The sequence below is a fragment of the Dromiciops gliroides genome, chromosome 4 (assembly GCF_019393635.1).
Source record: "Dromiciops gliroides isolate mDroGli1 chromosome 4, mDroGli1.pri, whole genome shotgun sequence".
In the NCBI taxonomy this organism is placed as follows: Eukaryota; Metazoa; Chordata; class Mammalia; order Microbiotheria; family Microbiotheriidae; genus Dromiciops; species Dromiciops gliroides.
Genome location: NC_057864.1, coordinates 338,513,981 through 338,539,108, shown reverse-complemented (window position 1 = coordinate 338,539,108; position 25,128 = coordinate 338,513,981). Strand labels below are relative to the sequence as shown.

The window sequence follows — 25,128 nt, the reverse complement described above, 5'->3', positions numbered from 1 at the left end:
AGGCTTTTTCAGTACCCAGCATTCATTACCACCAGGAACAAAAGAGAAGGCTACAAATTACCAATAAGGGTAGTCTGCTAATGGAGAGAATGGAGAAATTTCATTAGCATTTAAGAGAAAAGATTTTTTATGACCTAGAGTTGCTTTCCATTATGACTCACTTAAGTAAAAAAGAAAAAAAATCTAATAGTTAATTTACATGTGTAAGTGCTTGAGACTCAGTCATCCACTGATTGGTACAGCTCCATATAATGAATGACAAACATAAGCATGTATTATCAGTAATTAGTATTAGCACAAAAATAAGCGTCTAGTTTTTATTAGAGGCTTTTAATAGCTTTTCTGGTTCGTAAAAATTGTTTAAAAAAACTATTTTTAAAAAAAGATATTGATAGTATATAGAGAAGTCTCTTTCTCTCTTATTCTGTTCATCAGAACTGTTTTCTAAACTATTTAGCATACTACATAGAGGTGACATTTTCATTCAAAAGCCTTCCAATGTCCTCAAAAGTCATGAAAAATGTCATTAAAAATCAGATTCACTGAGTATAATGATGTCCACAAAATTATGATCACAGTAACAAAAAAAATACATATCTAAATAGAAAATAGCAGGAAAAAAAGATGCACTATCATTGGAAACCTTCTAAAAGGATATTCTATTTTATCCCTGCTGTTTAAAAACATAAAGACACTGTCTAGAAAAGTTTAAAAAATATCAGAACCAACAACGCTGGAAAAAATAAAATTCCATTTTTATTCAAGTCCACCAAGATGGTTTATGAGAAAATTTAATCTCGGCAATGAAAACAGTCTCTCTCTTATCTGAATGCTACTCAAAATGTGGTCTTAGAATCTAACCAAATTTATTAAGCAATAGTAATCCATGCCTATTTTCCTCTTAAAGTATTAGAATTAATTTAATTCATCCAAGAGCAATCAGTGATTGGTTAAGACTCAAGAATACATACTAATACGAGTCATTATAAAAGTGAAGGGGACATTATAGATATAGCTATTGCTAAGTGTGGATTTCCAATAAGAAGCCCAGAAAACCTTCTCTGGTAAATTAGCAATGTATTGTGCTAGGCTTATAGGACAATTTTCATATACTAGTTGATTTCGCAAGTGCTCTAAAATCCAAGAATTAGTGAATTTGCTTAAAATATCTTACACAGCTGTTAAGTACATGGAACTATGTATATTATTATCATTTGAATTTCAAGTCAATCAAGATATTAATCATTTTCATGAAAAAAAATCCCCTTAAAAGATACTGCATTCTCTTCCAACATACAAAAGATCTATTTTTCTACCTCTTCTCTCAATGCTTAATACTAAGAATGCTAAAAACAAAAATAAGAAGAGATTCAGATTAGTCATGAGCAAGTTTAAGAAAGTGAATTCTGATGGCTCATTATAGAACACCAACTTAAAAAATACACTTTGTCCTTCGGACAAAATGGCTCTTTTTGAGGAGTGCTCACTGAGAAGTCACCACTTGCCTTATAGCAGCATCACCTTTAGAAGCCATATTGAATAATCCTCTACAAGAAGACAAAGATTACAGTTAAGTGGCATTTGCACTTTCATGGTTTTCCTGTTCAGTATTTATCAACAAAGGACAAATGGGATAAACTTTATGGATAAGAATATTGTTAAAACTGGAATAAATAATCGATAAATAAAAAATTCTTTATCATTCAAAAGAGGTTTTGAGTTAGCAGTATTAGAACCCACCAGTTAGGATTTTGAAAAAGACTTTTGAACTCTCTACCAATTGAAAAAATATTTTTAACTAAAAATTTAAGACTTGTGGCTTTTACTCTTATTAGCTTTTTGGTTTTTTTTGGTGAGGCAATTGGGGTTTAAGTGACTTGCCTAGGGTCACACAACTAGTAAGTGTAAAGTGTCTGAGGCTGCATTTGAACTCAGATCCTCCTGAATCCAGGGCTGGTGCTCTATCCACTGCACTACCTAGCTGCCCCAGCTTTTACTTTTTATATATTTGTTACCCACTAAAATCCAAAATGAAAAGAGGAATATAGATTTAATATACAGTCTTATAAACTTGACTGAAGTTTTCAGAGACATCTAATCAGCAAAATGAAACAGTATTTGGTATATTAAAACTATTATGGGGGCAGCTAGGTGGCACAGTGGATAGAGCACCGGCCCTGGAGTCAGGAGTACCTGAGTTCAAATCCGGCCTCAGATACTTAACACACACTTACTAGCTGTGTGACCCTGGGCAAGTCACTTAACCCCAATTGCCTCACTAAAAAAAAAAAAATCTATTATGAAACAGAACATTACATTCTTCTACAACAAATATTCCTTCAAATGCATAATCTCTTCCTGACCTATATGGAATTTATAGCTTCCAGAAAACAATGGAGAATCCATATTAAGATAAAATGGATAAAAATTCATTATATATTTTATATATTATATACTACAACTTTAGTGCCATCCTTGACTCCTCACTCTCATTCACCCCACATATATTTAAAAATTTTAACTGTAGGTAAGACAGACTGCTGCTATTAGATTTATGGAGTCAGAAAACCTGAATTTGAATCCTAGTTCTTCAATTTGCTATTTGTGTAACCTTGAGCAAGTCACTTAAACCACCAGAACCTCAGCAATCTCATCTGTAAGATATAGTGGTTTGACTAGATGATGTCTAGGTTCTATACAACTCTGACTCTATAACCCTATAATTCTAAAGTAGGGTCATAAAATAATGAGATTGGATTATTTTCAGAGGTGTTATGCTCTAGAACAAGAGTTAACAAACTACATCCCGAGGACTAAATGCAGCCCCATTTTTGTATCACTGCCAGCAAAGAACTCATTCTTAGATTTCAGGTCTACAAAAATGGGGGGAGGCCTAGAATTTGGCCTGGTGGCTGTAGTACGCCAATGCCTAATATAGGAGGAAAAGCTACACTGGAGACCTAAAACACGTGAGGTGGAAAGGAAGGGAACAAGAATTTATTAAGCAATTTAAAAGCACCGTGTTAAGCACTTTACAAAGATCATCTCATTTGATTCTCACAACAATCCTGGGAAATAGGTGCTTTTACTATCCCCATTTTACAAATGAGGAAACTGAGTCAATCACTAAACATTTATGAAGTGTCTAGTACGGGCCAGCCACTGTGCAGGCACTGAAGAGTCAAAGAAAGCAGAAGACAAGTTCCTGCCCTCCAGGAGCGCATAGTCTAATGGTGGAGACAATAAGCAAGCAACCACCAACAAACTATACACAAGATAATCAGAAAATAATCAACAGAAAGAAGGTACTAGAATTAAGAGGGACTGGGAAAAGTTTCCTATAGAAAGTGAGATTTAACTGGGACTGGAAGGAAGTCAGGGAAGCCAAGAGGCAAAGATGAGAAGGGAACATATTTTAGGCATGGAAGACTGTCAGTGAAAATACCCAGAGTTGGGAAATAGTGTTTTGTTCAAGAAACAGCAAGAAGGTCAGCGTCAGTAAGTAGAAGAGTGGAGGAGTGGAGGGGGCAGCTAGGTGGCGTAGTGGATAAAGTACTGTTCCTGGATTCAGGAGGACCTGAGTTCAAATCCAGCCTCAGACACTTGACACTTACTAGCTGTGTGACCCTGGGTAAGTCGATTAACCCCCATTGCCCCGAAACCCCCCCCCCAAAACAAAACAACCCCTCCCCCAAACAAACAAAAAAAGAGTGGAGGAATGGTGGGGACTGGGGCTAGGTGAGAATATAAGGTGTAAGAAGACTGGAAATGTAGGGCATGGGGGCTAGGCTTTGAACACCTTACAGAGAATTTTCTGTTTGGTCCTGGATGGAGGTGATAGGGAACCACTGAAGTTACTGAGTAAGGGGGAGTCATGGTCAGAGTTTGCGCTTGAAGAAAATCACTTTGGCAGCTGGGTCAAATATGGACTGGAGTGTGGTTAGACTTGTAGCAGGCAGACAGGACAGGAGTCTATTGTAATAGGATCTGGATGAGGAAGTGAAGGTTTGCACCAGAGTGGTAGCAATACCACAGGAGAGAAGGGGGCATATTTGAGAGATGTTAAAAAGGTTAAATCAATAGGCTATGGCAATGGATTTGATTTGGTGGATGAGACAGAAGTTAAGGGATTTGATCAGGATGACACAGCTGGTAAGTGTTTAAGGCTGGATTTGAACTCAGATCTTCCTGACTTTTCAACATGCCTTCCAGTCCTATGATTCTTTTCACTTTTTTTTTTTTTTTTTTTTTTTAGTGAGGCAATTGGGGTTAAGTGACTTGCCCAGGGTCAAACAGCTAGTAAGTGTTAAGTGTCTGAGGCCGGATTTGAACTCAGGTACTCCTGACTCCAGGGCCGGTGCTCTATCCACTGCGCCATCTAGCTGCCCCGATTCTTTCCACTTTTAAAGATTATTTTAGAGGGCAGCTAGGTAGTGCAGTAGATAAAGCACTGGCCCTGGATTCAGAAGAACCTGAATTCAAATCCAGCCTCAGACACTTAACACTTAACTAGCTGTGTGACCCTGGGCAAGTCACTTAACCCTCATAGTACAATTTTTTGCATTTTGGACATTTGAAAAACAAGACAGTGACAGCTAATATCTAATAGGGATAGCGTTACAGTGGACATATCAAGCCAAGATAGGGTGTTTTTACTCCTTAGCCATTAACCTGGTAACTAGACTGAAGTGAGGAATGATGGCACCACTCCAAACAAGAGGAAGCTAGGCAGAAATAGGGTAGAAGGGAAGGTGTAGAATTGGGTCCTTAGCAGAATGTGTGCATTATACTGCAATTATTTTTAAAAAGTTACCACAATACTGGAATATGTTCATCAAAGTTTGATATGTGAAAGCTCAAATCCATTCTTCCTGAAATTTGTTTAATTTGTGTCTAAATAACATAGCAAAAAAAACCAAACCAAAAAACAACAACTCCAAAACTGGTAGACTGTCCCAAGAAGAGTAGTGTTTGTGGTGTACTTTACTAGGCCCACTTCCTGCCACATTTAAGAGACTAGGTTCCTATTAGATTGCTCTCTCTTGAGCAACATATGTGTATGTGTGTGTGTGTGTGTGTACACATACTCTCTCTCTCTCTCTCTCTCTCTCTCTCTCTCTCTGTCTCTCTCTCTGAAAATAGAATGAAAGAGGTGGAAGGTTCTCGAACTTTTTGGTCTCAGGACTTATTTATACTCTTAAAAATTATTAAACATCCCTAAAAGAGATTTTGTTCATGTAGACTATATCAATATTTACCACATTAGTCCTTAAAACATCTTAATTATTATGAAAATAGTTGTGACTTCATAGACTCCCTGAAAGGATCCCTGGGTTCTCAGACCTAAGGGTTCCCAGACCACTATCTGAGAAATGCTGCTCTTGAATACATTCTTGGTCTGGCTTCCCTTTCCCTCTTTAGTATTCTTGGGCCAGTCTTAGTCCCCATAAGAAAAAGGATTAGATGAAAGATTAGAGAAGCTGAAGTAAACTTAAAAAAAAGGCTACAAGGTAATTAATAACTGTGTGACAATATATGACCTATGTTATATCAGTTGATATTCAAGGACTTAAATTGACTTAAGTACAACAATATCCAGGGAATTAAGCTTTCTTAGGTATTCAAAAAGAATTTGTTGCCAACAGGTTAACTCAAATGTTTGAATATGCTTTCTCAAGGCCCAATAAATTTCATTAATGTAAAAGGACATATAAAAATGAAAGAGCTGTTTAGTTTTTTTTTATATAATTTTTTTTCTTATATTTTTTACTTATTTTATTTTAATTTAGTGAGGCAATTGGGGTTAAGTGACTTGCCCAGGGTCACACAGCTAGTAAGTGTTAAGTGTCTGAGGCTGGATTTGAACTCAGGTACTCCTGACTCCAGGGCCAGTGCTCTATCCACTGTACCACCTAGCTGCCCCGAGCTGTTTAGTTTTTAATGTTTGTAGATCATTTCCCTCTATTTACATCACAAAATAATAATATGAAGGAAAAGAAGGCACTATGCCATATAGTCAAAGTTGACCTAGTCCTTGTGCTAGAGAGGCTTTTGTTGTTGTTCAGTCATGCCTGACTCTTTGTGACCCCCATTTGGAGTTTACCTGATAAAGATAATACGGTGGATTTTGCAATCTCCTTCTCCAGCAGATTAAGGCAAAGGCCTTGTATCTTGCCTAGGTTCACACTGCTAGTGAGTGTCTGAGGCTGGATTTGAACTCAGGTCTTCCTGACTCCAGGCCCAGTGCTCTAACCACCACACCGCCTTGCTGCCTGTTCAAATTTTACTCACCTATTTTGGATGGTTAGGTTTTTAATAACCTCTCGAGGGTCCCTCTACCATAGAAGTTCTTCACTTACGCTTTCAAATGTGTAGTATGAAATAGTCAAACAGAACTTGGGAAAACATGAGTACTTAACTTTGCTAAGTGCTTACATAGGTGACATTCCATGAAGGAGCACTGACTTTTCCATTTCCCTAATCATGGACACTCTAGTGACTATAGAGTTTCTGTCACATGACAGGGACGGGTTCACTTCTACTGTTTGCACAACCCCTGGATTTTAAGAAAGCCCCTCTGCTTCTCTGAATAGAACCCACACTGGGGGATGACGTACCCTTAACATAATCCTTACCCCGTTTGAGCTGTCCTCTCTCACTGCTGAGCCTCTTTCTTTAGGAAAGAGCTCTAGGCTGACCTCAGGTAAGATTTATATAGGAAAAGGTCATCTTTAGCTTTCTACTACTATCAAGTAGCCAAGCATGGCATCTCTGCCCTGGTGTCTCTCAAATGACAATGAATAGGCTACCTACTCTGACAACACATATGGCCAAATCTGAAGCACTGTGACACATTTTGTTTTTGTTTTTTTTTAGTGAGGCAATTGGGGTTAAGTGACTTGCCCAGGGTCACACAGCTAGTAAGTGTTAAGTGTCTGAGGCTGGATTTGAACTCAGGTACTCCTGACTCCAGGGCCGGTGCTCTATCCACTGTGCCACCTAGCTGCCCCTACTGTGACACATTTTGAAGAAAATACATTTACATTATAATGAATGTATTCAAATTTTTTATTCTGAGTCTTCCCAAAATAAGAGCAAAAGGTAAAAGGTAATATTTTCTTTTATGTGTATTTGTATATATAATTAAATGTGGTCATAGAGATCTGTTCTATGACTATTTGAGATTTTTCTGTATTTTTTTCTTTTTAATTTTCTTTTTGATTTACAGTATGCAACCCAACCATTTCCTTCTCAAAAACTCCTTTAAAAAGTGGAAAAAAAATCAGATGAAGGGTAGACTACCCTCTGATGATTAATATCAAGCAAGACATAAAAAGAAAAATGGATTCTTGCCAAAGATGTTTGTCACTGTCACTAAGGTTATCCAGCACAGTCTAAACAGAATAGTGGGATTGCCTATAGAGAGTGACGTAACAGCGAAAAGAGTATTGGACTTGGGTTCAGAGGACTAGGATCAATTCCTAGCTTGGCCACTGTCTACCTGTGTGATTTGGGGCAGGTCACTGAACCCCTCTGGCACTCAGTTCCTCATCTATAAAAAGAGGGAGTTGGACTAGATAACCTATCCACCTAAGGTCCTGTCTAGCTCTGAATCAATGATTCTATGAAGCTGTCCAGATACTCTGGTTTATAGATTCATACTGAGGGATATTATTACTGGATGCTTTGAGCTTGGGAGTACCATGATCTCCTAACTAGGATCCATGATCATTCAGAAACGCCGGCCTATTTGTTGTTGATGTTCAGTTGTTTTCAGTTGTGTCCAACTCTTTGTGACCCCATTTTGGGTTTTCTTGGCAGAGATACTTGCCATTTGCTAACTATACACATGGGAAAAACCAAATGGATGAAGAATGCTTATTGTCTAGACTGTGACACAGACTGTGGCTAACAGGTGGAAAATCCATAGAGCTGATCCATCAGCATAAGTCCCAGACAGCCATTATATATAGGCGGTGAGCTTGGAATTGAAGAGGAGGGAGAAAGTGAACTGGATTGCATTTGGGAAACTGCAAGATTCTTTTGAGGATGCAAGCTTCTCCCTGAAACAAAAGCCTATCTTTTCCACATCCATCTTCTTCTAATAATACTGTATGGCTATGAATCATAGAATACCAATGTCTCTGAAGAATTAGAGTTAAGGATCACCCAGAGACCAACAGAGGGGTATAAGGTGACTGTGAGGAGACTACAATATCTTATCAATGAAGAATTCTTCCAAGAAAGTACTATCACAAGCATCATTAGAGAGATGTAGAAAGATCTAGAAAATATGAGAGAAATCTAGGAGAAAAAAACCATAAGGGGCCAGTCATGGGGCTAGATCAAGAGATAGTGCATCTGGGGCAGCTAGATGGCACAGTGGATAAAGCACTGGCCCTGGATTCAGGAGGTCCTGAGTTCAAGTCCGGCCTCAGACACTTGACACTTACTAGCTGTGTGACCTTGGGTAAGTCACTTAACCCTCATTGCCCCGCAAAAAAAAAAAAAAAAAAAGATAGTGCATCTGCTCCAGGGGTATTCATGTAAGATCAAAAGAGGCTGAGGAAGGCCCCCAGCCACTGAGAAACACCTACTCTACCCCATTCCCCCAGAGGAAAGACATGGACAAGAATGTTGCTGTTCAACACCATGTGATGACCAACTATGGTAGATTTAGCTCTTCTCAGCAATACAATGATCCAAAGCAATTCCAAATGACTCATGATGGAAAATACTCTCCACATCCAGATAAAGAACTCTGGAGATTGAATGCAGATTGAGGCATACTATTTTCACTTTTTGTTTTTGTTTTTGCTTTCTCGTGGTTTTTCCGTTTTGGTCTAATTTTTTTTTACAACATGAATAATGTGGAAATATGTTTAACATGACAGCACTGTATAACCTATATCAGATTGCTTCCTGTACTGGGGAAGGGGGAAGGGGAAGGAAGAGTGGGTAGGAGGAAAATTTGGAACTCAAAATCTTATAAAAATGAATGTTGACTATACATGACCAACAAAGTCCAGCAGCAAGAGAAATTCCATTTAAAGTAATGGTAGATAATATAAAATACTTGGGAGTCTACTTGCCAAGACAAACCCAGGAACTCTATGAACACAACTACCAAACACTCTTCACACAAATCAAATCAGATCTAAATAATTGGAAAGATATCAATTGCTCATGGATAGGCAGAGCTAATATAGTAAAAATGACAATACTGCCTAAATTAATTTACTTATTCAGTGCCATACCAATCAGACTACCTAAAAATTATTTTATACAGCTAGAAAAAATAATAACAAAAGTCATCTGGAAAAACAAAAAATCAAGAATATCCAGGGAAATAATGAAAAAAAATTCACAGGAAGGTGGGTTAGTGGTACCAAACCTGGAGCTTTACTATAAAGCAGCAGTCATCAAAACTATCTGGTACTGGCTAAAAAATAGAGTGGTAGATCAATGGAATAGGCTAGGTTCAGGAAATGCAATAGTAAATGACACTAGTAATGTAGTGTTTGATAAACCCAAAGACTCCAGCTTCTGGGATAGGAACTCAGTATTTGACAAAAACTGCTGGGAAAACTGGAAGATAGTATGGCAGAAATTAGGCATAGACCAACATCTTACACCTTATACTAAAATAAGGTCAAAATGGATACACGATTTAGACATAAGAGGTGATACCATAGGTAAATTAGGAGAAAAAGGAATAGTCTACCTATCAGATCTTTGGAAAGGAAAACAGTTTTTGACCAAACAAGAGATAGAGTATATTATAAAATGCAAAATGGAGGATTTTGATTATATTAAATTTAAAAATTTCTGTACAAACAGAAGCAATGCATCCAAAATTAGAAGGGAGGCAGAAAGCTGGGAAAAAATTTTTGAGGCCAGTACTTCTGATAAAGGCCTCATCTCTAAAATATATAGGGAACTAAATCAAATTTATAAGAATCCAAGTCATTCCCCAATTGAGAAATGGTCAAAGGATATGAACAGGCAATTTTCTGATGAAGAAACCAAAGCTATCTATTCCCATATGAAAAAATGCTCTAAATCTCTAATGATTAGAGAGATGCAAATTAAAACAACTCTGAGGTACCACCTGACACCTATCAGATTGGCTAAAATGACAAAAAAGGAAGATAATAAATGTTGGAGAGGCTGTGGGAAAATTGGAACACTAATGCATTGTTGGTGGAGCTGTGAGCTGATCCAACCATTCTGGAGAGCAATTTGGAATTATGCCCAAAGGGTGATAAAGCTGTGCATACCCTTTGACCCAGCAATCCCACTTTTAGGTCTTTTGCCCAAAGAAATCATGGAAGGGGGAAAGGGACCCACATGTACAAAAATATTTATAGCGGCTCTTTACATGGTAGTAAGGAATTGGAAGTTGAGGGGGTGCCCATCAATTGGGGAATGGCTGGACAAGTTGTGGTATATGAATACAATGGAATACTATTGTGCTGTAAGAAATGATGAGCAGGAGGAGTTCAGAGAAACCTGGAGAGTCTTACGTGAGCTGATGAAGAGTGAGATGAGCAGAACCAGAAGAACATTGTACACAGTATCATCAACATTGAGTGCTGATCTACTGTGATGGACTATATTCTTCTCACCAATGCAATGGTACAGAAGAGTTCCAGGGAACTCATGATAGAAGAGGATCTCCAAATCCAAGAAAGAAAAAAAAAAAAGAACTGTGGAGTATAGATGCTGATTGAACCATACTATTTCTTTTGTTTTGGGTGCTGTTGTTTTTTTTTCTATTTTGAGGTTTTGCATTACTGCTCTGATTTTTTCTCTTATAACAGGATTAATGCAGAAATAGGATTGTTATTATGTGTATATATATATGTGTATAGATATATATATGTGTGTATAGATATATATCTATATGTATATAGATATATAGATATAACCTATATCAGATTACCTGTTGTCTAGGGGAGGGGTGAGGGAGGGGAGGGAGGGAGAAAAATCTGAAATTGTAAAGCTTGTATAAACAAAAGTTGAGAACTATCTTTACCTGTAACGGAAAAAATAAAATACCTTATATGTTAAAAAAAATGAATGTTGAAAACTATCTTTACATGTAATTGGGAAAGAATTTTAAAACTATTAATAAAAACTAAAAAAGAGACACTGGAGTGGTTTGCCATTCCCTTTTCTAGATCATTTTATAGATGAAGAAACAGAGGCAAACAGGGTTAAGAGAGTTGCCTAGGGTCCCACAGCTAGTAAATGTCTAAGGCCTGAGGATTTGAATTCAGGAAGATAAGTCTTTCTTACTCCAGCCTCAGCACTCTATCCACTGAGCCAACTAGCTGCCCTAAGGATTCCAAGGCTGGATTGCAATCTTCATTATTTGAGGAAGTGCCCATAATGATGGGATCACAGATCTATCAAAGACTCAAACTAATGTAACTTCATTATAACTAGTTTTCAAATAGCTCCTGAGATGACTTTTTTGTGTTTGTTGTTGTTGTTGTTGTTGTTGTTTGTTTGGTTTGGTTTGGGTGAGGCAATTGGGGTTAAGTGACTTGCCCAGGGTCACACAGCTAGTAAGTGTCAAGTGTCTGAGGCTGGATTTGAACTCAGGTCCTCCTGACTCCAGGGCTGGTGCTCTATCCACTGCGCCACCTAGCTGCTCCTAGCTCCTGAAATTATTAAAACCAAGAGACAATGGTATCAGTGAGAAATGGTTCCCTTCTTCCTTTTCAGAGGCATAATAAGCTAAACTTATTTTTCAGGTTATTAGGCTAATAATGCTCAAAGAGAACAATGATCTTGACTCACTGGCACACATATGTAAATATCCTATCGCTGTCCTGCTTTGGGAAAAAAGTATGGGGAGTCAGTAGCATTTCTTCCCCACATCTTACTTCCCTGACAGGGCATTACCCTAGAATTCATAACTTGCTACTCCTCCTAGAGGCCATCAGTGGGTGTGCAGGGCCTAAGAAATCTGTAAAAATAGAAGTCACACTAAATATTAGGCTTCATAAAAATAGCCACAGAGAAGTTTTGATGATGATGACTAGCCTTTAAAAATCACTTTAAGGGGGGTAGCTAGGTGGCACATTGGATAAAGCACTGAATTCAGGAGGACCTGAGTTCAAATCCGGCCTCAGACACTTGACACTTACTAGCTGTGTGACCCTGGGCAAGTCACTTAACCCTCATCGCCCCGCCTCCTCCCCCCAAATCACTTTAAGGTTTGCAAAGCACTTGCTCCTTACAATTCTGTAAGGTGAGTGTAATTATTATCCTCATTTTACAAATCCAGAAACTGAAGCTGAAAAGTTAAATGACTTGTCCAGGGTGATAGATTTGAACTCAGGTCTTCCTGACTACAAGTCTAACATTCTAGTTATTTTACTGCCTAGTTGTCTCTGATGGCAGTACTCTGGTAATAGTTAGTAATTAATATCAATTTATCTATCTAGTGATAATAAAGGATAACTTGCCAAATCAAATTCTTATAAAGTGAAGTTAATAAACTTCCAAAAGGCGAGTAATTTATCTTTATCCAGTAATACAAATCAGATGTATTTTTTAAAAACCTCATTAAACTAAATACTAAAAAAATCCCTTAAGTTTCTTGCCCAAGAAGCTAAGAATAAAATGTCTCTTCCTGTAAAGTAAGTATTAACATAAAGACAATGAAAAATCCACTGAAGTAGTAATTTCAACTCACATTTTCATTTAGGGCCCAAGTCATACCAATCAAGAACAACATAATATTCAGCTAAAATGTCATTTACTATAGACTCTTTGGTTAAGAGAATAATAAAAAATATATCACTTGGATTACTCCCTAAAGTTGATCAGAGTGGGAGGTATGAGTTAGGGAAAGGAGCCTTTATTTTATTACCTTAAACCAATAAATGTACCATGCTGATTGTATAAAATTAGGAACATCCTCCCCCTCCAAAAGTGAACAATATACAACCTATATAGAAATATGATTCATTATGAGATCTTCTTTTAAAACCAATATAGGGGCAGCTAGATGGCGCAGTGGATAGAGCACTGGCCCTGGAGTCAGGAGTACCTGAGTTCAAATCCGGCCTCAGACACTTAACACTTACTAGCTGTGTGATCCTGGGCAAGTCACTTAACCCCAATTGCCTCACCAAAAAACAAACAAACAAACAAACCCCAATATACCCGAGGCAGCTAGGTGGCACAGTGGATAAAGCACCAGCCTTGGATTTGGGAGGACCTGAGTTCAAATCCAGCCTCAGACACTTGACACTAGCTATGTGACCTTGGGGAAGTCACTTAACCCTCATTGCCCCAGAAAATAAACAAATGAATGAATGAATGAATGAATGAATAAGGAAACAGATAAGCAAATAAATAAATAAAGTAGATACTGTTTCTTAAAAAAAAAGGGGGGGGCAGCTAGGTGGCGCAGTAGATAGAGCACTGGCCCTGGATTCAGAAGGACCTGAATTCAAATTCAGCCTCAGACACTTAACACTTACTAGCTGTGTGACCCTGGGCAAGTCACTTAACCCCAATTGCCTCACCAAAAAAAAACAAAAAACCCAATATAGCCACCAACTCAGTGCGGCTGATGGGAAGATTCCATGTAGCTTTATTTGTTTACCTTTGCAGTTCAGTATATTAAGGGAAAAATTTCATCTCTATTCTTTTCTCCTTATGGAGTTCACATTAACTCTATAGTCTAAGGAGTGAAAGACTCCTCTAACATAGCAGGAAGAGGATAATGTAACAAAGGTCACTTCATTTCCAATGTAGTTCAGGGATGAGCATCACAGTCTTGGTTATAATCTCTACTCCTTTACAGCAGATAAGGCTCTGTTGGCTATTTGCTTAAGTTCTTCCTAACTGGTAGTGTGGCCCTAATTAGATATAATTTAGGGATGCAGCCATGTGGACCACATCCCCTCCTGATATCAGGTTCATAGGAGAAGGAAAGATTACTGTGTCCCTGTGGCATTCACCCTGAACAAGCTGCTATTTTAATTTTTGTATTTCTCTAAGAGTATCAATCTTTTAAAATTCTGGTATGTAAAAACTCCAATAATTGAAGCTTATATTTTCTTTCTGTAGACTAGCTTTCCTTTTCTTATAATAACTAATCAATCATGTTGTGTATTAAAGAGGTATCAGTTACTTATTCATTTTGATTCTATTATCAAAGTAACATTTTGCTTTAAACATTCACTGAGGGGGCAGCTAGGTGGCACAGTGGATAAAGCACCAGCCCTGGATTCAGGAAGAGCTGAGTTCAAATCCGACCTCAGATACCTGACACTTATTAGCTGTGTGACCCTGGGCAAGTCACTTAACCTTCACTGCCATTAAAAAAAAAATTTTATATGTATATATATACATATATATATATATATCCCCTAATATAACCAGTTTTCAATATAATTGGTTTTCTTTGCAATTCTATGCATTTAAAAATGTTATTCTAAAAATGGATCAATAGGCTCCCATCAAGGTGCTTTACACCCAAAAAAGAGTTAAGAACTCCTGGCCTAAATGGTCTTTACAGACATTATTTTATTAATCTTTTTGTTATTCCTGCAAGTTAGGGGGAAAATAAGCCAACCATATATATAATAGGGAACCGGAGACACAGAGGTTAGAGTCCAACAGCAAATAAATGCAAAACAAGAAACCGAATTCAGATCTTACTACTGAGCTCAAAACATCATCAAATATGCTCTTTTGTCTCTACATTACCTGAAACTCATCAAAACATAAGAGACATGCCTCTTCACTAATTTCTTCAGCTATAGGAGCTATTGGATCATATGATTTGGCCATTAATCCTGGCTTCCGTTTTGGCAAACTCTGTTTAAGAAGATGTATTCCTTAAATGGATGAAAACAAACAGAGAAATGAAAAGTTACATCAAAATTACTTTAAAGATTTATTAGATGTTAGGAAAAGCAAGCAAGTATAATTATAATGGGGAAATAAATAATGTATTTAAAGTCATACAGAATATGATTTTATTATTGAGAGGATAAATCTTGAGCTTCAAATACTGGGACCTAGAGCAGCAACCTGAGAGGTTTTCCTGCCCAACTCTTGACACAAGGAAGACAAATCACACCTTTAAGTTTTCTCCTACATATCCATCCTTAGCTTTGTTGGATAAATGGATGACATTAGAGATGTACAGACCAGGATACTAGATTTGGAGTCAGACCACATGGAGTTCAATTTCATCTCTGCTTTGTGTGGCCTTAGGAAAAGCCCCAAACCTCTCTGAGCCTCAGTTTCTCCATCTCTAAAATGAGAGGCTTGGACAGAATGTTGGATCATCTAAGATGCAATTTTAAATCCTATGATACTACATGCAAGAATCCATCACGGGGCTCTTTTGTTTCTTCTCTTATTTAGAATTTGAACACAGAGTCCAGAACACTAGAGAGAATCAAGTAATCTGGGTTCTAGTTCCTCCACTGATTGGAGAACTGTATAATCTTAGGAAATTCACCTAAGTTCCTAAAGGTTCAGTCTCCTCATCTATAAAATACAGGCAATAACAGCTGCCTTGACTACCTCACGGGGCTGCTGTAAAGATGAAGTGAGAGAAGGTGTGGTAGCAATCTGTAAACTAATGGGCCATCTAAGTATAAAGTGTAGGAATCATCATCACTGTCTTGGGATTACACTACAATGTCAATAACCGACGTCGGACAAAACCAGTGACACCAAATCAAATAAGATCTTACGTGTATTTTGAGCAAAGCTGAATTTTTTAAAAAGCACATTCAGGAGGCAGCTAGGTGGCACAATGGATAAAGCGCCAGACCTGGATTCAGGAGGACCTGAGTTCAAATCCCGCCTCAGACACTTGACACTTACTAGCCATGTGACCCTGGGCAAGTCACTTAACCTTCACTGCCCCACCAAAAAAAAAAAACGTACATTCAAACAGCTTTTAAGCCCATGGTGGTGAGGTATCCTGTAATCTTCTGTTCTCTAAAAAGGTCACTTCCTTACACATCTATCCATATGTTCACTTACTTTTGTGTACGTCGAGCATGAAGCCATGAAAATGGACTCTCTTTTTCTTCTCCATTTCTATGTAAGCATAAAACATGTCCATCACCATTGTCTTTCCTGTACCTTAAAGGGAAAAAAAATCCAGAATCTACTATTTATTTAAACAGTATATACTGATTACTATGATTATTCATTAGCTTTGAGCTGATGAAACTATACTCTTTTGTACTGAATAGCACAAGTCTTCTTTGTTGAGAAAGAAGGTTTACTTGCCATGTTAAACCAGCTAAAAATACAAATTTGGTATTACTTACCCACTTAAAATTCTGTTTCTGTGAATTATAGCATTTGACTTAATAATGAAGGAGAAACTATGTATATGTAGGAAAACAGGATCATAGGCCTAGAACTGGGAAGGACACGAGAGACCATTTAATCTAACCTCTTTATTTAACAAATGAGAGACTGAGGACCAGGCAAGTGAGATAGATGACTTCCCTGCAGTCAAAAAGATAGTGAGTATGTGAGGTGAAATTTGAACCCAAGTCCTCTGACTCCAGTGTCAATGTTCTTTTCCATTATAAACATGATTGGGTTTACAGACTGACTAAACTTAGAGTTTTATCTGTTTGTCTTCTTCTTTGCTGGTATTTGGTGATCTAAAAAGGGGAACTAAATTCATTCATTTGAGAAATAGGTATTGTATATCTATTAGGTACAAGGCAATGAGAAAAACAGTCTGGTAGATACAAAGGTCAGAAATAATATAACGCAAAAAGAGGCATATACGTTAACATTTTAGGGGGTGGGGCAATGAGGGTTAAATGACTTGCCCAGGGTCACACAGCTAGTGTCATGTGTCTGAGGCCAGATTTGAACTCAGGTTCTCCCAAATCCAGGGCCAGTGCTTTATCCACTGCGCCACCTAGCTGTCCCCTATACATTAACATCTAACAGTATATTGGTGATTGGGTCACAAATGCTCAAAACAACTGAAGAAATTATTAAATTGTAATATTGTTTAAAAAAATTAAACACACTACATTCATTCATTTATTTAAAAAAAAATTTGAGAGGCAGCACAGCAAAAATCACCCTGGATTTGGGAGTGTGAGGGTTTGGATTTAAATTCCACATCTGGGGGCAGCTAGGTGGTGCAGTGGATAAGCACCAGCCCTGGAGTCAGGAGTACCTGAGTTGAAATCCAGCCTCAGACACTTAACACTTACTAGCTGTGTGACCCTGGGCAAGTCACTTAACCCCAATTGCCTGACCTAAAAAAAAAAATGTTAAATTCCACATCTGTAGTTTACTAGCTAAGTGATCTTAGTTGAGAGTCTCAGTTGGACCTCAGTTTCCTCATCAGTAAAAATAAGAATAGATCGCATTGCCCTGGGTATCTCTTCCAATTTATTAACCATCTACTCTGGGCCAGATGCTATGTCAGGTGTGGGGAATATAAAGGGGGAAAAATGTCCCTATAGTTTATGATCTATGAGAGGATATACTATCAGGGTTAGAGTTAAGGACTGGATCTATGATTTCAGTGGTACAGATAAAGTCCTGGTGAGAAAACTCCCTCTAAGCTTAATAGGTCAGCATCTTTTCTGTACATTTCAAAACATATACAAAGTAAATATAAACTATGAGGAGCCAGAAAGTCACTAAAAGAGCTTCCAGAGAAGATGCCATCTGAACAGAAGCATCTGCTTCATCAGAAAAAAAGAATAGCAATCAGACTTTGCCCTGAAATCAGACCACTTTGGGAGCACTAAAAGCTTGCGAGTCTGTCCTTTTCCTGGGGAAAAACATAACACTCAATATCCCAAGAAAGCAGCAACATCCCTAAATCAAGTTCAAAGTCAGTAAGTAGGCTAGAAGAAAGAGAATCCAAAAGAATCCAACCATAAAGGGGTATTATGATGACAGAGAAGCTTAGGACAAATCCAAAAGAAAATGACTCCAAAACATCTACAAGCAAAGTCTCAAAGAAAAACACAGCTTGTGTACAAAGTCAACTTGAATTCCTAGAAGAGATGAAAGAGTTTTTAAAAAGTTAATATTTAAAGAAAAATAAAGAGAATGAGTTATAGAAGGAAGAATTAGAAAATGAATTTACAGCTTGTCACAAGAAGTACAAAACTTTGCCCAAGGAATAAAGTCGACTTGCTCACATTCTATTTCCAAGGAGTTCAACATCAATAGGCAGATTTAGTCACTGATATTATTTAATATGCTGAACTCAATGAACTTCTTCAACTTCCATCACAGTACATACTTGTTCATCCACCAGAGTCAATATGGAGATAGTTTTAGAGGTGAGATGATTTTTGTTTATCTTTCTGGCCTCCTCTCAGTTTTGTAAAGTAAATTTGGCACTTGGCCAAGTTATTGGATATGAAATTCTAGGCTTGCAGAACTGAATGACAACATCATTAGTAACTATATTCACATTTATAAAGAATTCTTCTTTTAAAAATAACTAGGCACTAAAGAGTTCTTTTGAATAGTGAGTTATTCTAATGCATTTTAAATTATTAGATTTATTTAAAATACCAACTTCCAACTTTTCAGAAATATATCTATTGAATGAAGCAAGATATACTTATAATTGGCTATAATAAAATGTCATTAATTCACTAGGCAGTGTAACGATTGGAATAACGCCACCTGCTGGATACTTACTGTAGAGGAGTTCTGCCCATGAAGGGAACGTCTTTGAGGGCAAGACCAGGAGTCTTTTCTTTGGCGGGGAGGAAGTGACGCAGACTAGTGGGAGGAGGAAGGAAGAGACTGGCGCTCGGTCTGGCTCTCTTTCCTCTGGACTCTGGCGGAGAAGGGAGCTAGAAATGTGCTCTCCCTTTAATAGATAGGAATCTAGGCCTTTTTCTCTCTCTTTACCAAATTCTTATTCTCCTTAATAAATGCTTAAAAGTCTAACTCTTGCTAAAGCTTATAATTTATTGGCGACCACTCATTAGATATTTTAGACAGTTTAGCTAGAATTTTAGCCCTTAACAGATGGCTGACCACGAAGAGGAAAGCTAAACTTCAGTCTTCTTCTGATCTGCTGGTTGGGTAAGAAATTTCCCCTCCCTCTCCCTTTAACTGCTAAGTACTGGCGCACTGGCTGTGTTTTCCTTTAAATTTTTTCGAATGGACCTTTTAAACTCCCTAATTACCCTATTTTTGATTTTAGTCTGTTTAACCAGACAAATGGGAGATAAGATCATGTTAATGCTTTGTTTTTGTGGATTTTCTATTTTTCTTTTTATTTTTGTTAAAAGAGCCAGCAACTTACTCACACAAGGAAATATCTCTCCCTCTCCCAACCATGCTTTTTCAGAGAAACCTGAAGAGATTCCTGCAGCTTTTCCCAGTTCTAACACTAATTGTTGCTCTAATTTTGCATGCCTGGAGGCAATGACCCACCCTCTAGAAGCTTTTAATCCCCTAGCACCTGGAGGCAAAGTGGGGGAAGAGGAATCCAGGCCTGAGTTCAAAATCAAGTCTGATTCAAATTGCTCTGGTCCCTCCCCTCCTCTCCAGACCCCACCCTCTACTCCTCCCATGGCTAAGCCCATTGCTTCCCCTGCCTGGGAAGTCCAGAGATCTAATGCTCATGCGCAACTTTCTCTAACTACATTTGCAGCTTCAGGCTCAGCCCTTCCCCAGGCTGGCTGTGCTTCTGAGACAACTTTAGAAAACCCTTTAAATTCCAGATATGCTCGTTTTGTTCATAATTTTGCTAACCTGCTTTTGTCTTTAATTAGTAATCTTATAAAGCATTTGTATGGTGAAAAGGCTGACAGACAATATAGAGGGGTTAAAGAAGAAAAACTTAAGCCGAATAAGAATGACAATCATCAACATAGTTCAAGACTCCGATTCTTTTGCCATGGAAGGGTATATATTTTACAGAAATGTAGAAGTAAGCAGCAAGGTATTGATATGAGTATTGGGGATTTTAGGTATCGGAATCAAAAGTGTTCTGAATTCACTCAGAGTAATAGTATCAGTTCAGAGGTTACATAGGATTTCTATGCTATTATATGTACATTTTGAAATTAATGGTATAGGTTTATTTTCGTAGAGGTTTTCATGCATTTGAGATTGTGTTTTATACTTAGTTTCTAAAACAAAGAGAATATTTGTAAAAGCTTTTTATAGTCATGTGGTCCAGTTTATATTTTATAATACTCTTATTGATATTAAGTTCATATTCATTTAGATTTCCCTAGTTTGAATTTCATTGTCTTTTATTGTTCCACATGTATCTTCTTCTATTCATTCATCTATCTAATTTTGAAACATGGTTTTGATTTCATAATACAATGTTAATTCTAGGAGTATTGTGCTCCCATATTCTGAGTTGTTTGTTTTTGTTATTTTTTCTCAACTGATTATTTGATCAAACTCTTTAAAGCATTTCCCTAGCAAATTGTTTGCCATGGCAAGTGTAAATTGATTCTAGAAGTATTATTTTTGATAAGCATATTCCAAAAAAAAAAAAAAGAGGGGAACATTTGTAAAAGTTTTCTTTTTTCAAAAAAAAAAAGTTCTTTGAGATTCTGTTATGCTTTAACTTGTATTTAAATATATTCAGATTTTTCACAAAAGTAATTGTATACTAAGTTTTTAAAAAAGGGGTATTATTTGAAATTGTTGCATAATTATATATTGTGTTCTGAGTCAAGATGTATTCACATTTTTTGCAATCATTTATTATCCTCAATTTTTAAATACATATGAGACTTGGATTATGGGAACTTATCATTTAAGACATTAATTGCCTTTATTCTGAGTTATCAGATGCCAGTTGGCCAAGATGCCATCCAATCACAAGAGGAATACACGCAAGAGCAGACACTGAACTGTCACATGAGGGGAGACATGCATGAAGTCAAGGTATGGCCAAGGGAACGGCTTTTGACAAATGTTGAGGTTGGATTCTCTTGGTTTAATATTTTATTTTTCCCCACAATATTGTACAGATGGCTGGAAGTATTGATCCCACCCATCTCACTTCTACACCTGGCTTCTATGCTCCCTCCTATATGCCTGATGCCATGGACCATGTCAATCCCATGCATCTGATTAAGTCTGACTCAGTTTCCTCCAATATGTTCGGTGGCATGGACGTATATTCCATCCACCTATTTTAAGCCTGGCATACTGTATGGGCAGTACATACTGCTCAAGTGTGGGAATGCTCATATCCCATCATTTCTCTGTTCTTTTATGGTAACCCCCATAATTATCTCAGGTGTCATGATAAATACAGTGTTGAATTTGGCCTTGACATCTGTTACCAATTATATTAGATTTTTTAATTTCTCATAATGGCATGAGGATAATTAGGCAGATGATGCAAAAAGTGATGAAACAAAGATAAAAAATTATTTTTAATAATTAATATCGCAGCAATTGTCTTCTCAATTACCCTCCATAAGGGGGGGACTATAGTAATATTATAATTTTAAAGAATGTTTCAATTTTTGTTTTATTATATGTTTCATGTGTAACAACTAAGATTCTGAATTCCCTTAGACATGTTTTTGAGAACTTTCATTGTTTGATTTGATTATTGACAAAGCTATTTTAAAGTTGTGTTAAGCTCAATTTTGTAGGAAATTTCCTGGCTGATTACCAGTATCCACACATCAACCCCTGAAAAGACTTCCATTCCACGACTACACCTAGAGGACATCTAAGAAAAGACTTTCAGAGACTTTAAATGAACAGTTTTGATTTGTTGTTTTTGTTTTTGTTTTTTTTTTTCTCTTTCTGTTATAATATACACCATCTGTAATATGTATTCTCTGCAGAGGCCCTCCCTTTGCAAGACTAATGTCAAAGCGTCGGTTCATGAGGACAAAAAAAATCGCCCCTCTGGACAAAACTTTCCTCTCTTCCTTTTCTATATTGTTGTTCACATATTATTAGTTAGCAATAGTTATCATATTGTTTTTACTGTTCCGTCAAGGAAACATTTTGTTTCTTGAGGAACAACAGGGGGGACTGTAACGATTGGAATAACGCCACCTGCTGGATACTTACTGTAGAGGAGTTCTGCCCATGAAGGGAACGTCTTTGAGGGCAAGACCAGGAGTCTTTTCTTTGGCGGGGAGGAAGTGACGCAGACTAGTGGGAGGAGGAAGGAAGAGACTGGCGCTCGGTCTGGCTCTCTTTCCTCTGGACTCTGGCGGAGAAGGGAGCTAGAAATGTGCTCTCCCTTTAATAGATAGGAATCTAGGCCTTTTTCTCTCTCTTTACCAAATTCTTATTCTCCTTAATAAATGCTTAAAAGTCTAACTCTTGCTAAAGCTTATAATTTATTGGCGACCACTCATTAGATATTTTAGACAGTTTAGCTAGAATTTTAGCCCTTAACAGCAGGAATTTATGATGATTCCAATGGGTTATTCATTTTTGTACCAACTGTGAAAAAAGGTGAACCTAGAAATATCAGTGTGTAGTGGAAATGAGATATTGGGGAACATACTTGCCCATTTAAGAAAATTCACTCTTTTTAAGCACCTAAGAAACATCCAAAATATAAGAAGTGAACACTCCTTAGTATGGTGTTAATAAATCCCATATAAATGCCAGTGGTTCCATATATCACATACTCTGGCTTTTCAAGTTTTTCATTGTTTAGTCCTTTGTATCTTTCCAGACACTGACCTCCTGGCTATTCCTGGAACATGACATTCCATCTTCCAACTCTGAGCATTTTTTTTTTTTTTTGCGGGGCAATGGGGGTTAAGTGACTTGCCCAGGGTGTCAAGTGTCTGAGGCCAGATTTGAACTCAGGTACTCCTGAATCCAGGGCCAGTGCTTTATCCACTGCGCCACCTAGCCACCCCCAAATCTGAGCATTTTCACTGGTTGTTTCCTGTGTGCCTGCAACTCTCCCTTCCTCATCTCTGTGTTCTAGTTTCAAGTCTTAGCTTATGTCCCACTTTCTGTAAGAAATTTTCCCCAGAATCCTTCTTAATCTTAGTGCCTTCCTTTTAAGATTATCTCAGTTTATCCTGTCTATATCTTGTTTGTAATATTAACTATGACTCCCATTAGACTGTGAGCCCCTTGAGAGCAGAGACTGTTTTGTTTTATTTGTCTTTCTTTGTAGCACTACAGCTTGGCACAGTGCCTGACACATAGTAAGTATTTAATAAGTGCTTATTGACTTAGTATTGGATTTGCTAATCATAAATCGTTCTTATGTATTCAGTAAAGCAATGGTTCTAGCCTAATTATTATATGTATCCTCCTTTCCCTAATAGGGAGCCCCATTAGTCTAAATTCATAAGATTTTACTGTATATGTTTATTTTAGGATGTATATAGTAAGTGAATCTGAAATTTTTATTAAAGTAAATTATAGGATTTAGAACTGTAACCAAACTTAAAGGTCATTTAGTACAATCCCCTCATTTTATAAAGGAGATTGAGGCTCAGAGTGATTTGGTCCATCAAAGGCAGTAAGTAGCAAAGCCAGGTATCCATAGCTTTATCCAATACCCTCGATGGTATCTACATAAAATTTGCACATAATGTTCATGATAATAAATCACCAGTCACTATGATGGGATCATAGATTCAGTCCTAGAAAAGTTCTTAAGCATCATTCAATATCCCTGTTTTAAAGAAAAGTAAACTAAGGTCCAGAGAGGATAAAAAATGCTCAAGTTCACACAGCTACTAAGTGAAAGAAAAGGGATTCAAATCCAGGTCCCCTAATGTTCAATGCTCCTTTGATTTAAGAAAGAAAAAAAATCTAACAAATCATATTGTACTAATTCTCCATATGCTGATAAATAGCTCACAGTCAACCTTTTAATATGTGAGTTTTTGAAACAAAGCCTCTTTTGATTTTTACTCATTACCTGCTCAAATTTATTTAAACATTTTCTTTACCAAATTGCGTAAAATATTGCTAGGGAGAAATACTGATCAAAAATATACCCAAAAATGGACAATGAAGGAAACAAGATTAAGAAAGTTCCATGCCCTGAAGATATAAACACCATTTGGAAGGCAGTACAAATAGCAGTAACAGCTCACATTCAATTTCTCAAGTATCCCTTTGAATTTTAAGTATCTCTTTTTCAAAATTGATAATTTAGGAGTTCTGACCCCCATTTTGGCAAACAAATGCTGTGTGATAATTCCTTAGATTAAGATGTTCTCTAAATTGTTGCATCTTCTTTTTTATCTTTTCTTCTACTAAAGCATTATTTTATGCTAACAGAAACCAGGGAATAGCTAATTATCAGTCCAAAGAACTAAAGATAAGTATCATCCAGAGGGCAAAAGATGGGGCAGCTAGATGGCGCAATGGATAGAGCACTGGCCCTGGAGTCAGGAGTACCTGAGTTCAAATCCGGCCTCAGACACTTAACACTTACTAGCTGTGTGATCCTGGGCAAGTCACTTAACCCCAATTGCCTCACTAAAAACAAAAAACAAAAACAGAGGGCAATAGAAAGATGCATGGTGCGTGTAAACAGGTTGCAATATATATCTAGGGATTTACTAAAGGAAAACATGGTTAAAGTATGTTGTCAAAGAATGGCTTAACAGAAAGAGAAAATGAGCAGCTCTCATGGTGAGATCGAGGAGAGACAGGTACAGATGGCCAGAATGCTCTACTGAAACCCTCAAGGAATTAGGAAAAATCAAGAAAGGCCTCCAGACATTGGGTAGACATTGATGGTGAGACTTTTGTGGGGTACAGATAAGGGCCATGCACAATGGGCAGACACTTATGTGTTGTGCTCTGCATCACTTGAATCAACTGGATCATAGATCCAGAATTTATAACAGCTAAGGAGTGATAATAATAACAGCAATAACAAGAGTTTACATAACATTTTAAAGTTTATAAAGTGCTTTACCAATATTATCTGATTTCAGCCCCACAACAAGCCCTGGGAAGTAAGCGCTATTATTATTCTCATTTTATAGATGAGGAGATGTAGGTGCAGAAAAGTTAAGTGATTTGTTAAGGGTCACACAGCTAGTATTTGAGGCTAGATTTGAACTCTGGATGTCCTAACTCCAAGTCCAATGCTGTGCCACCTACTTATGAAACAAAGGGTTACCTAAATGT

General features: G+C 37.3%; 1 protein-coding gene across 1 annotated transcript in view; it reads right to left on the bottom strand.

The window, feature by feature from the left end:
* The window catches only part of AFG1L (AFG1 like ATPase), a 198,013-nt gene that overhangs the window by 115,061 nt on the left and 57,824 nt on the right, over positions 1-25,128 (bottom strand). Inside the window, exons 4-5 of the mRNA XM_043999572.1 lie at positions 16,033-16,134; positions 14,737-14,867 (exon numbers count right to left, since the gene is read on the bottom strand). Coding sequence (XP_043855507.1) covers positions 14,737-14,867; positions 16,033-16,134 — 233 coding nt within the window. The remainder of the gene's footprint in view (positions 1-14,736; positions 14,868-16,032; positions 16,135-25,128) is intronic.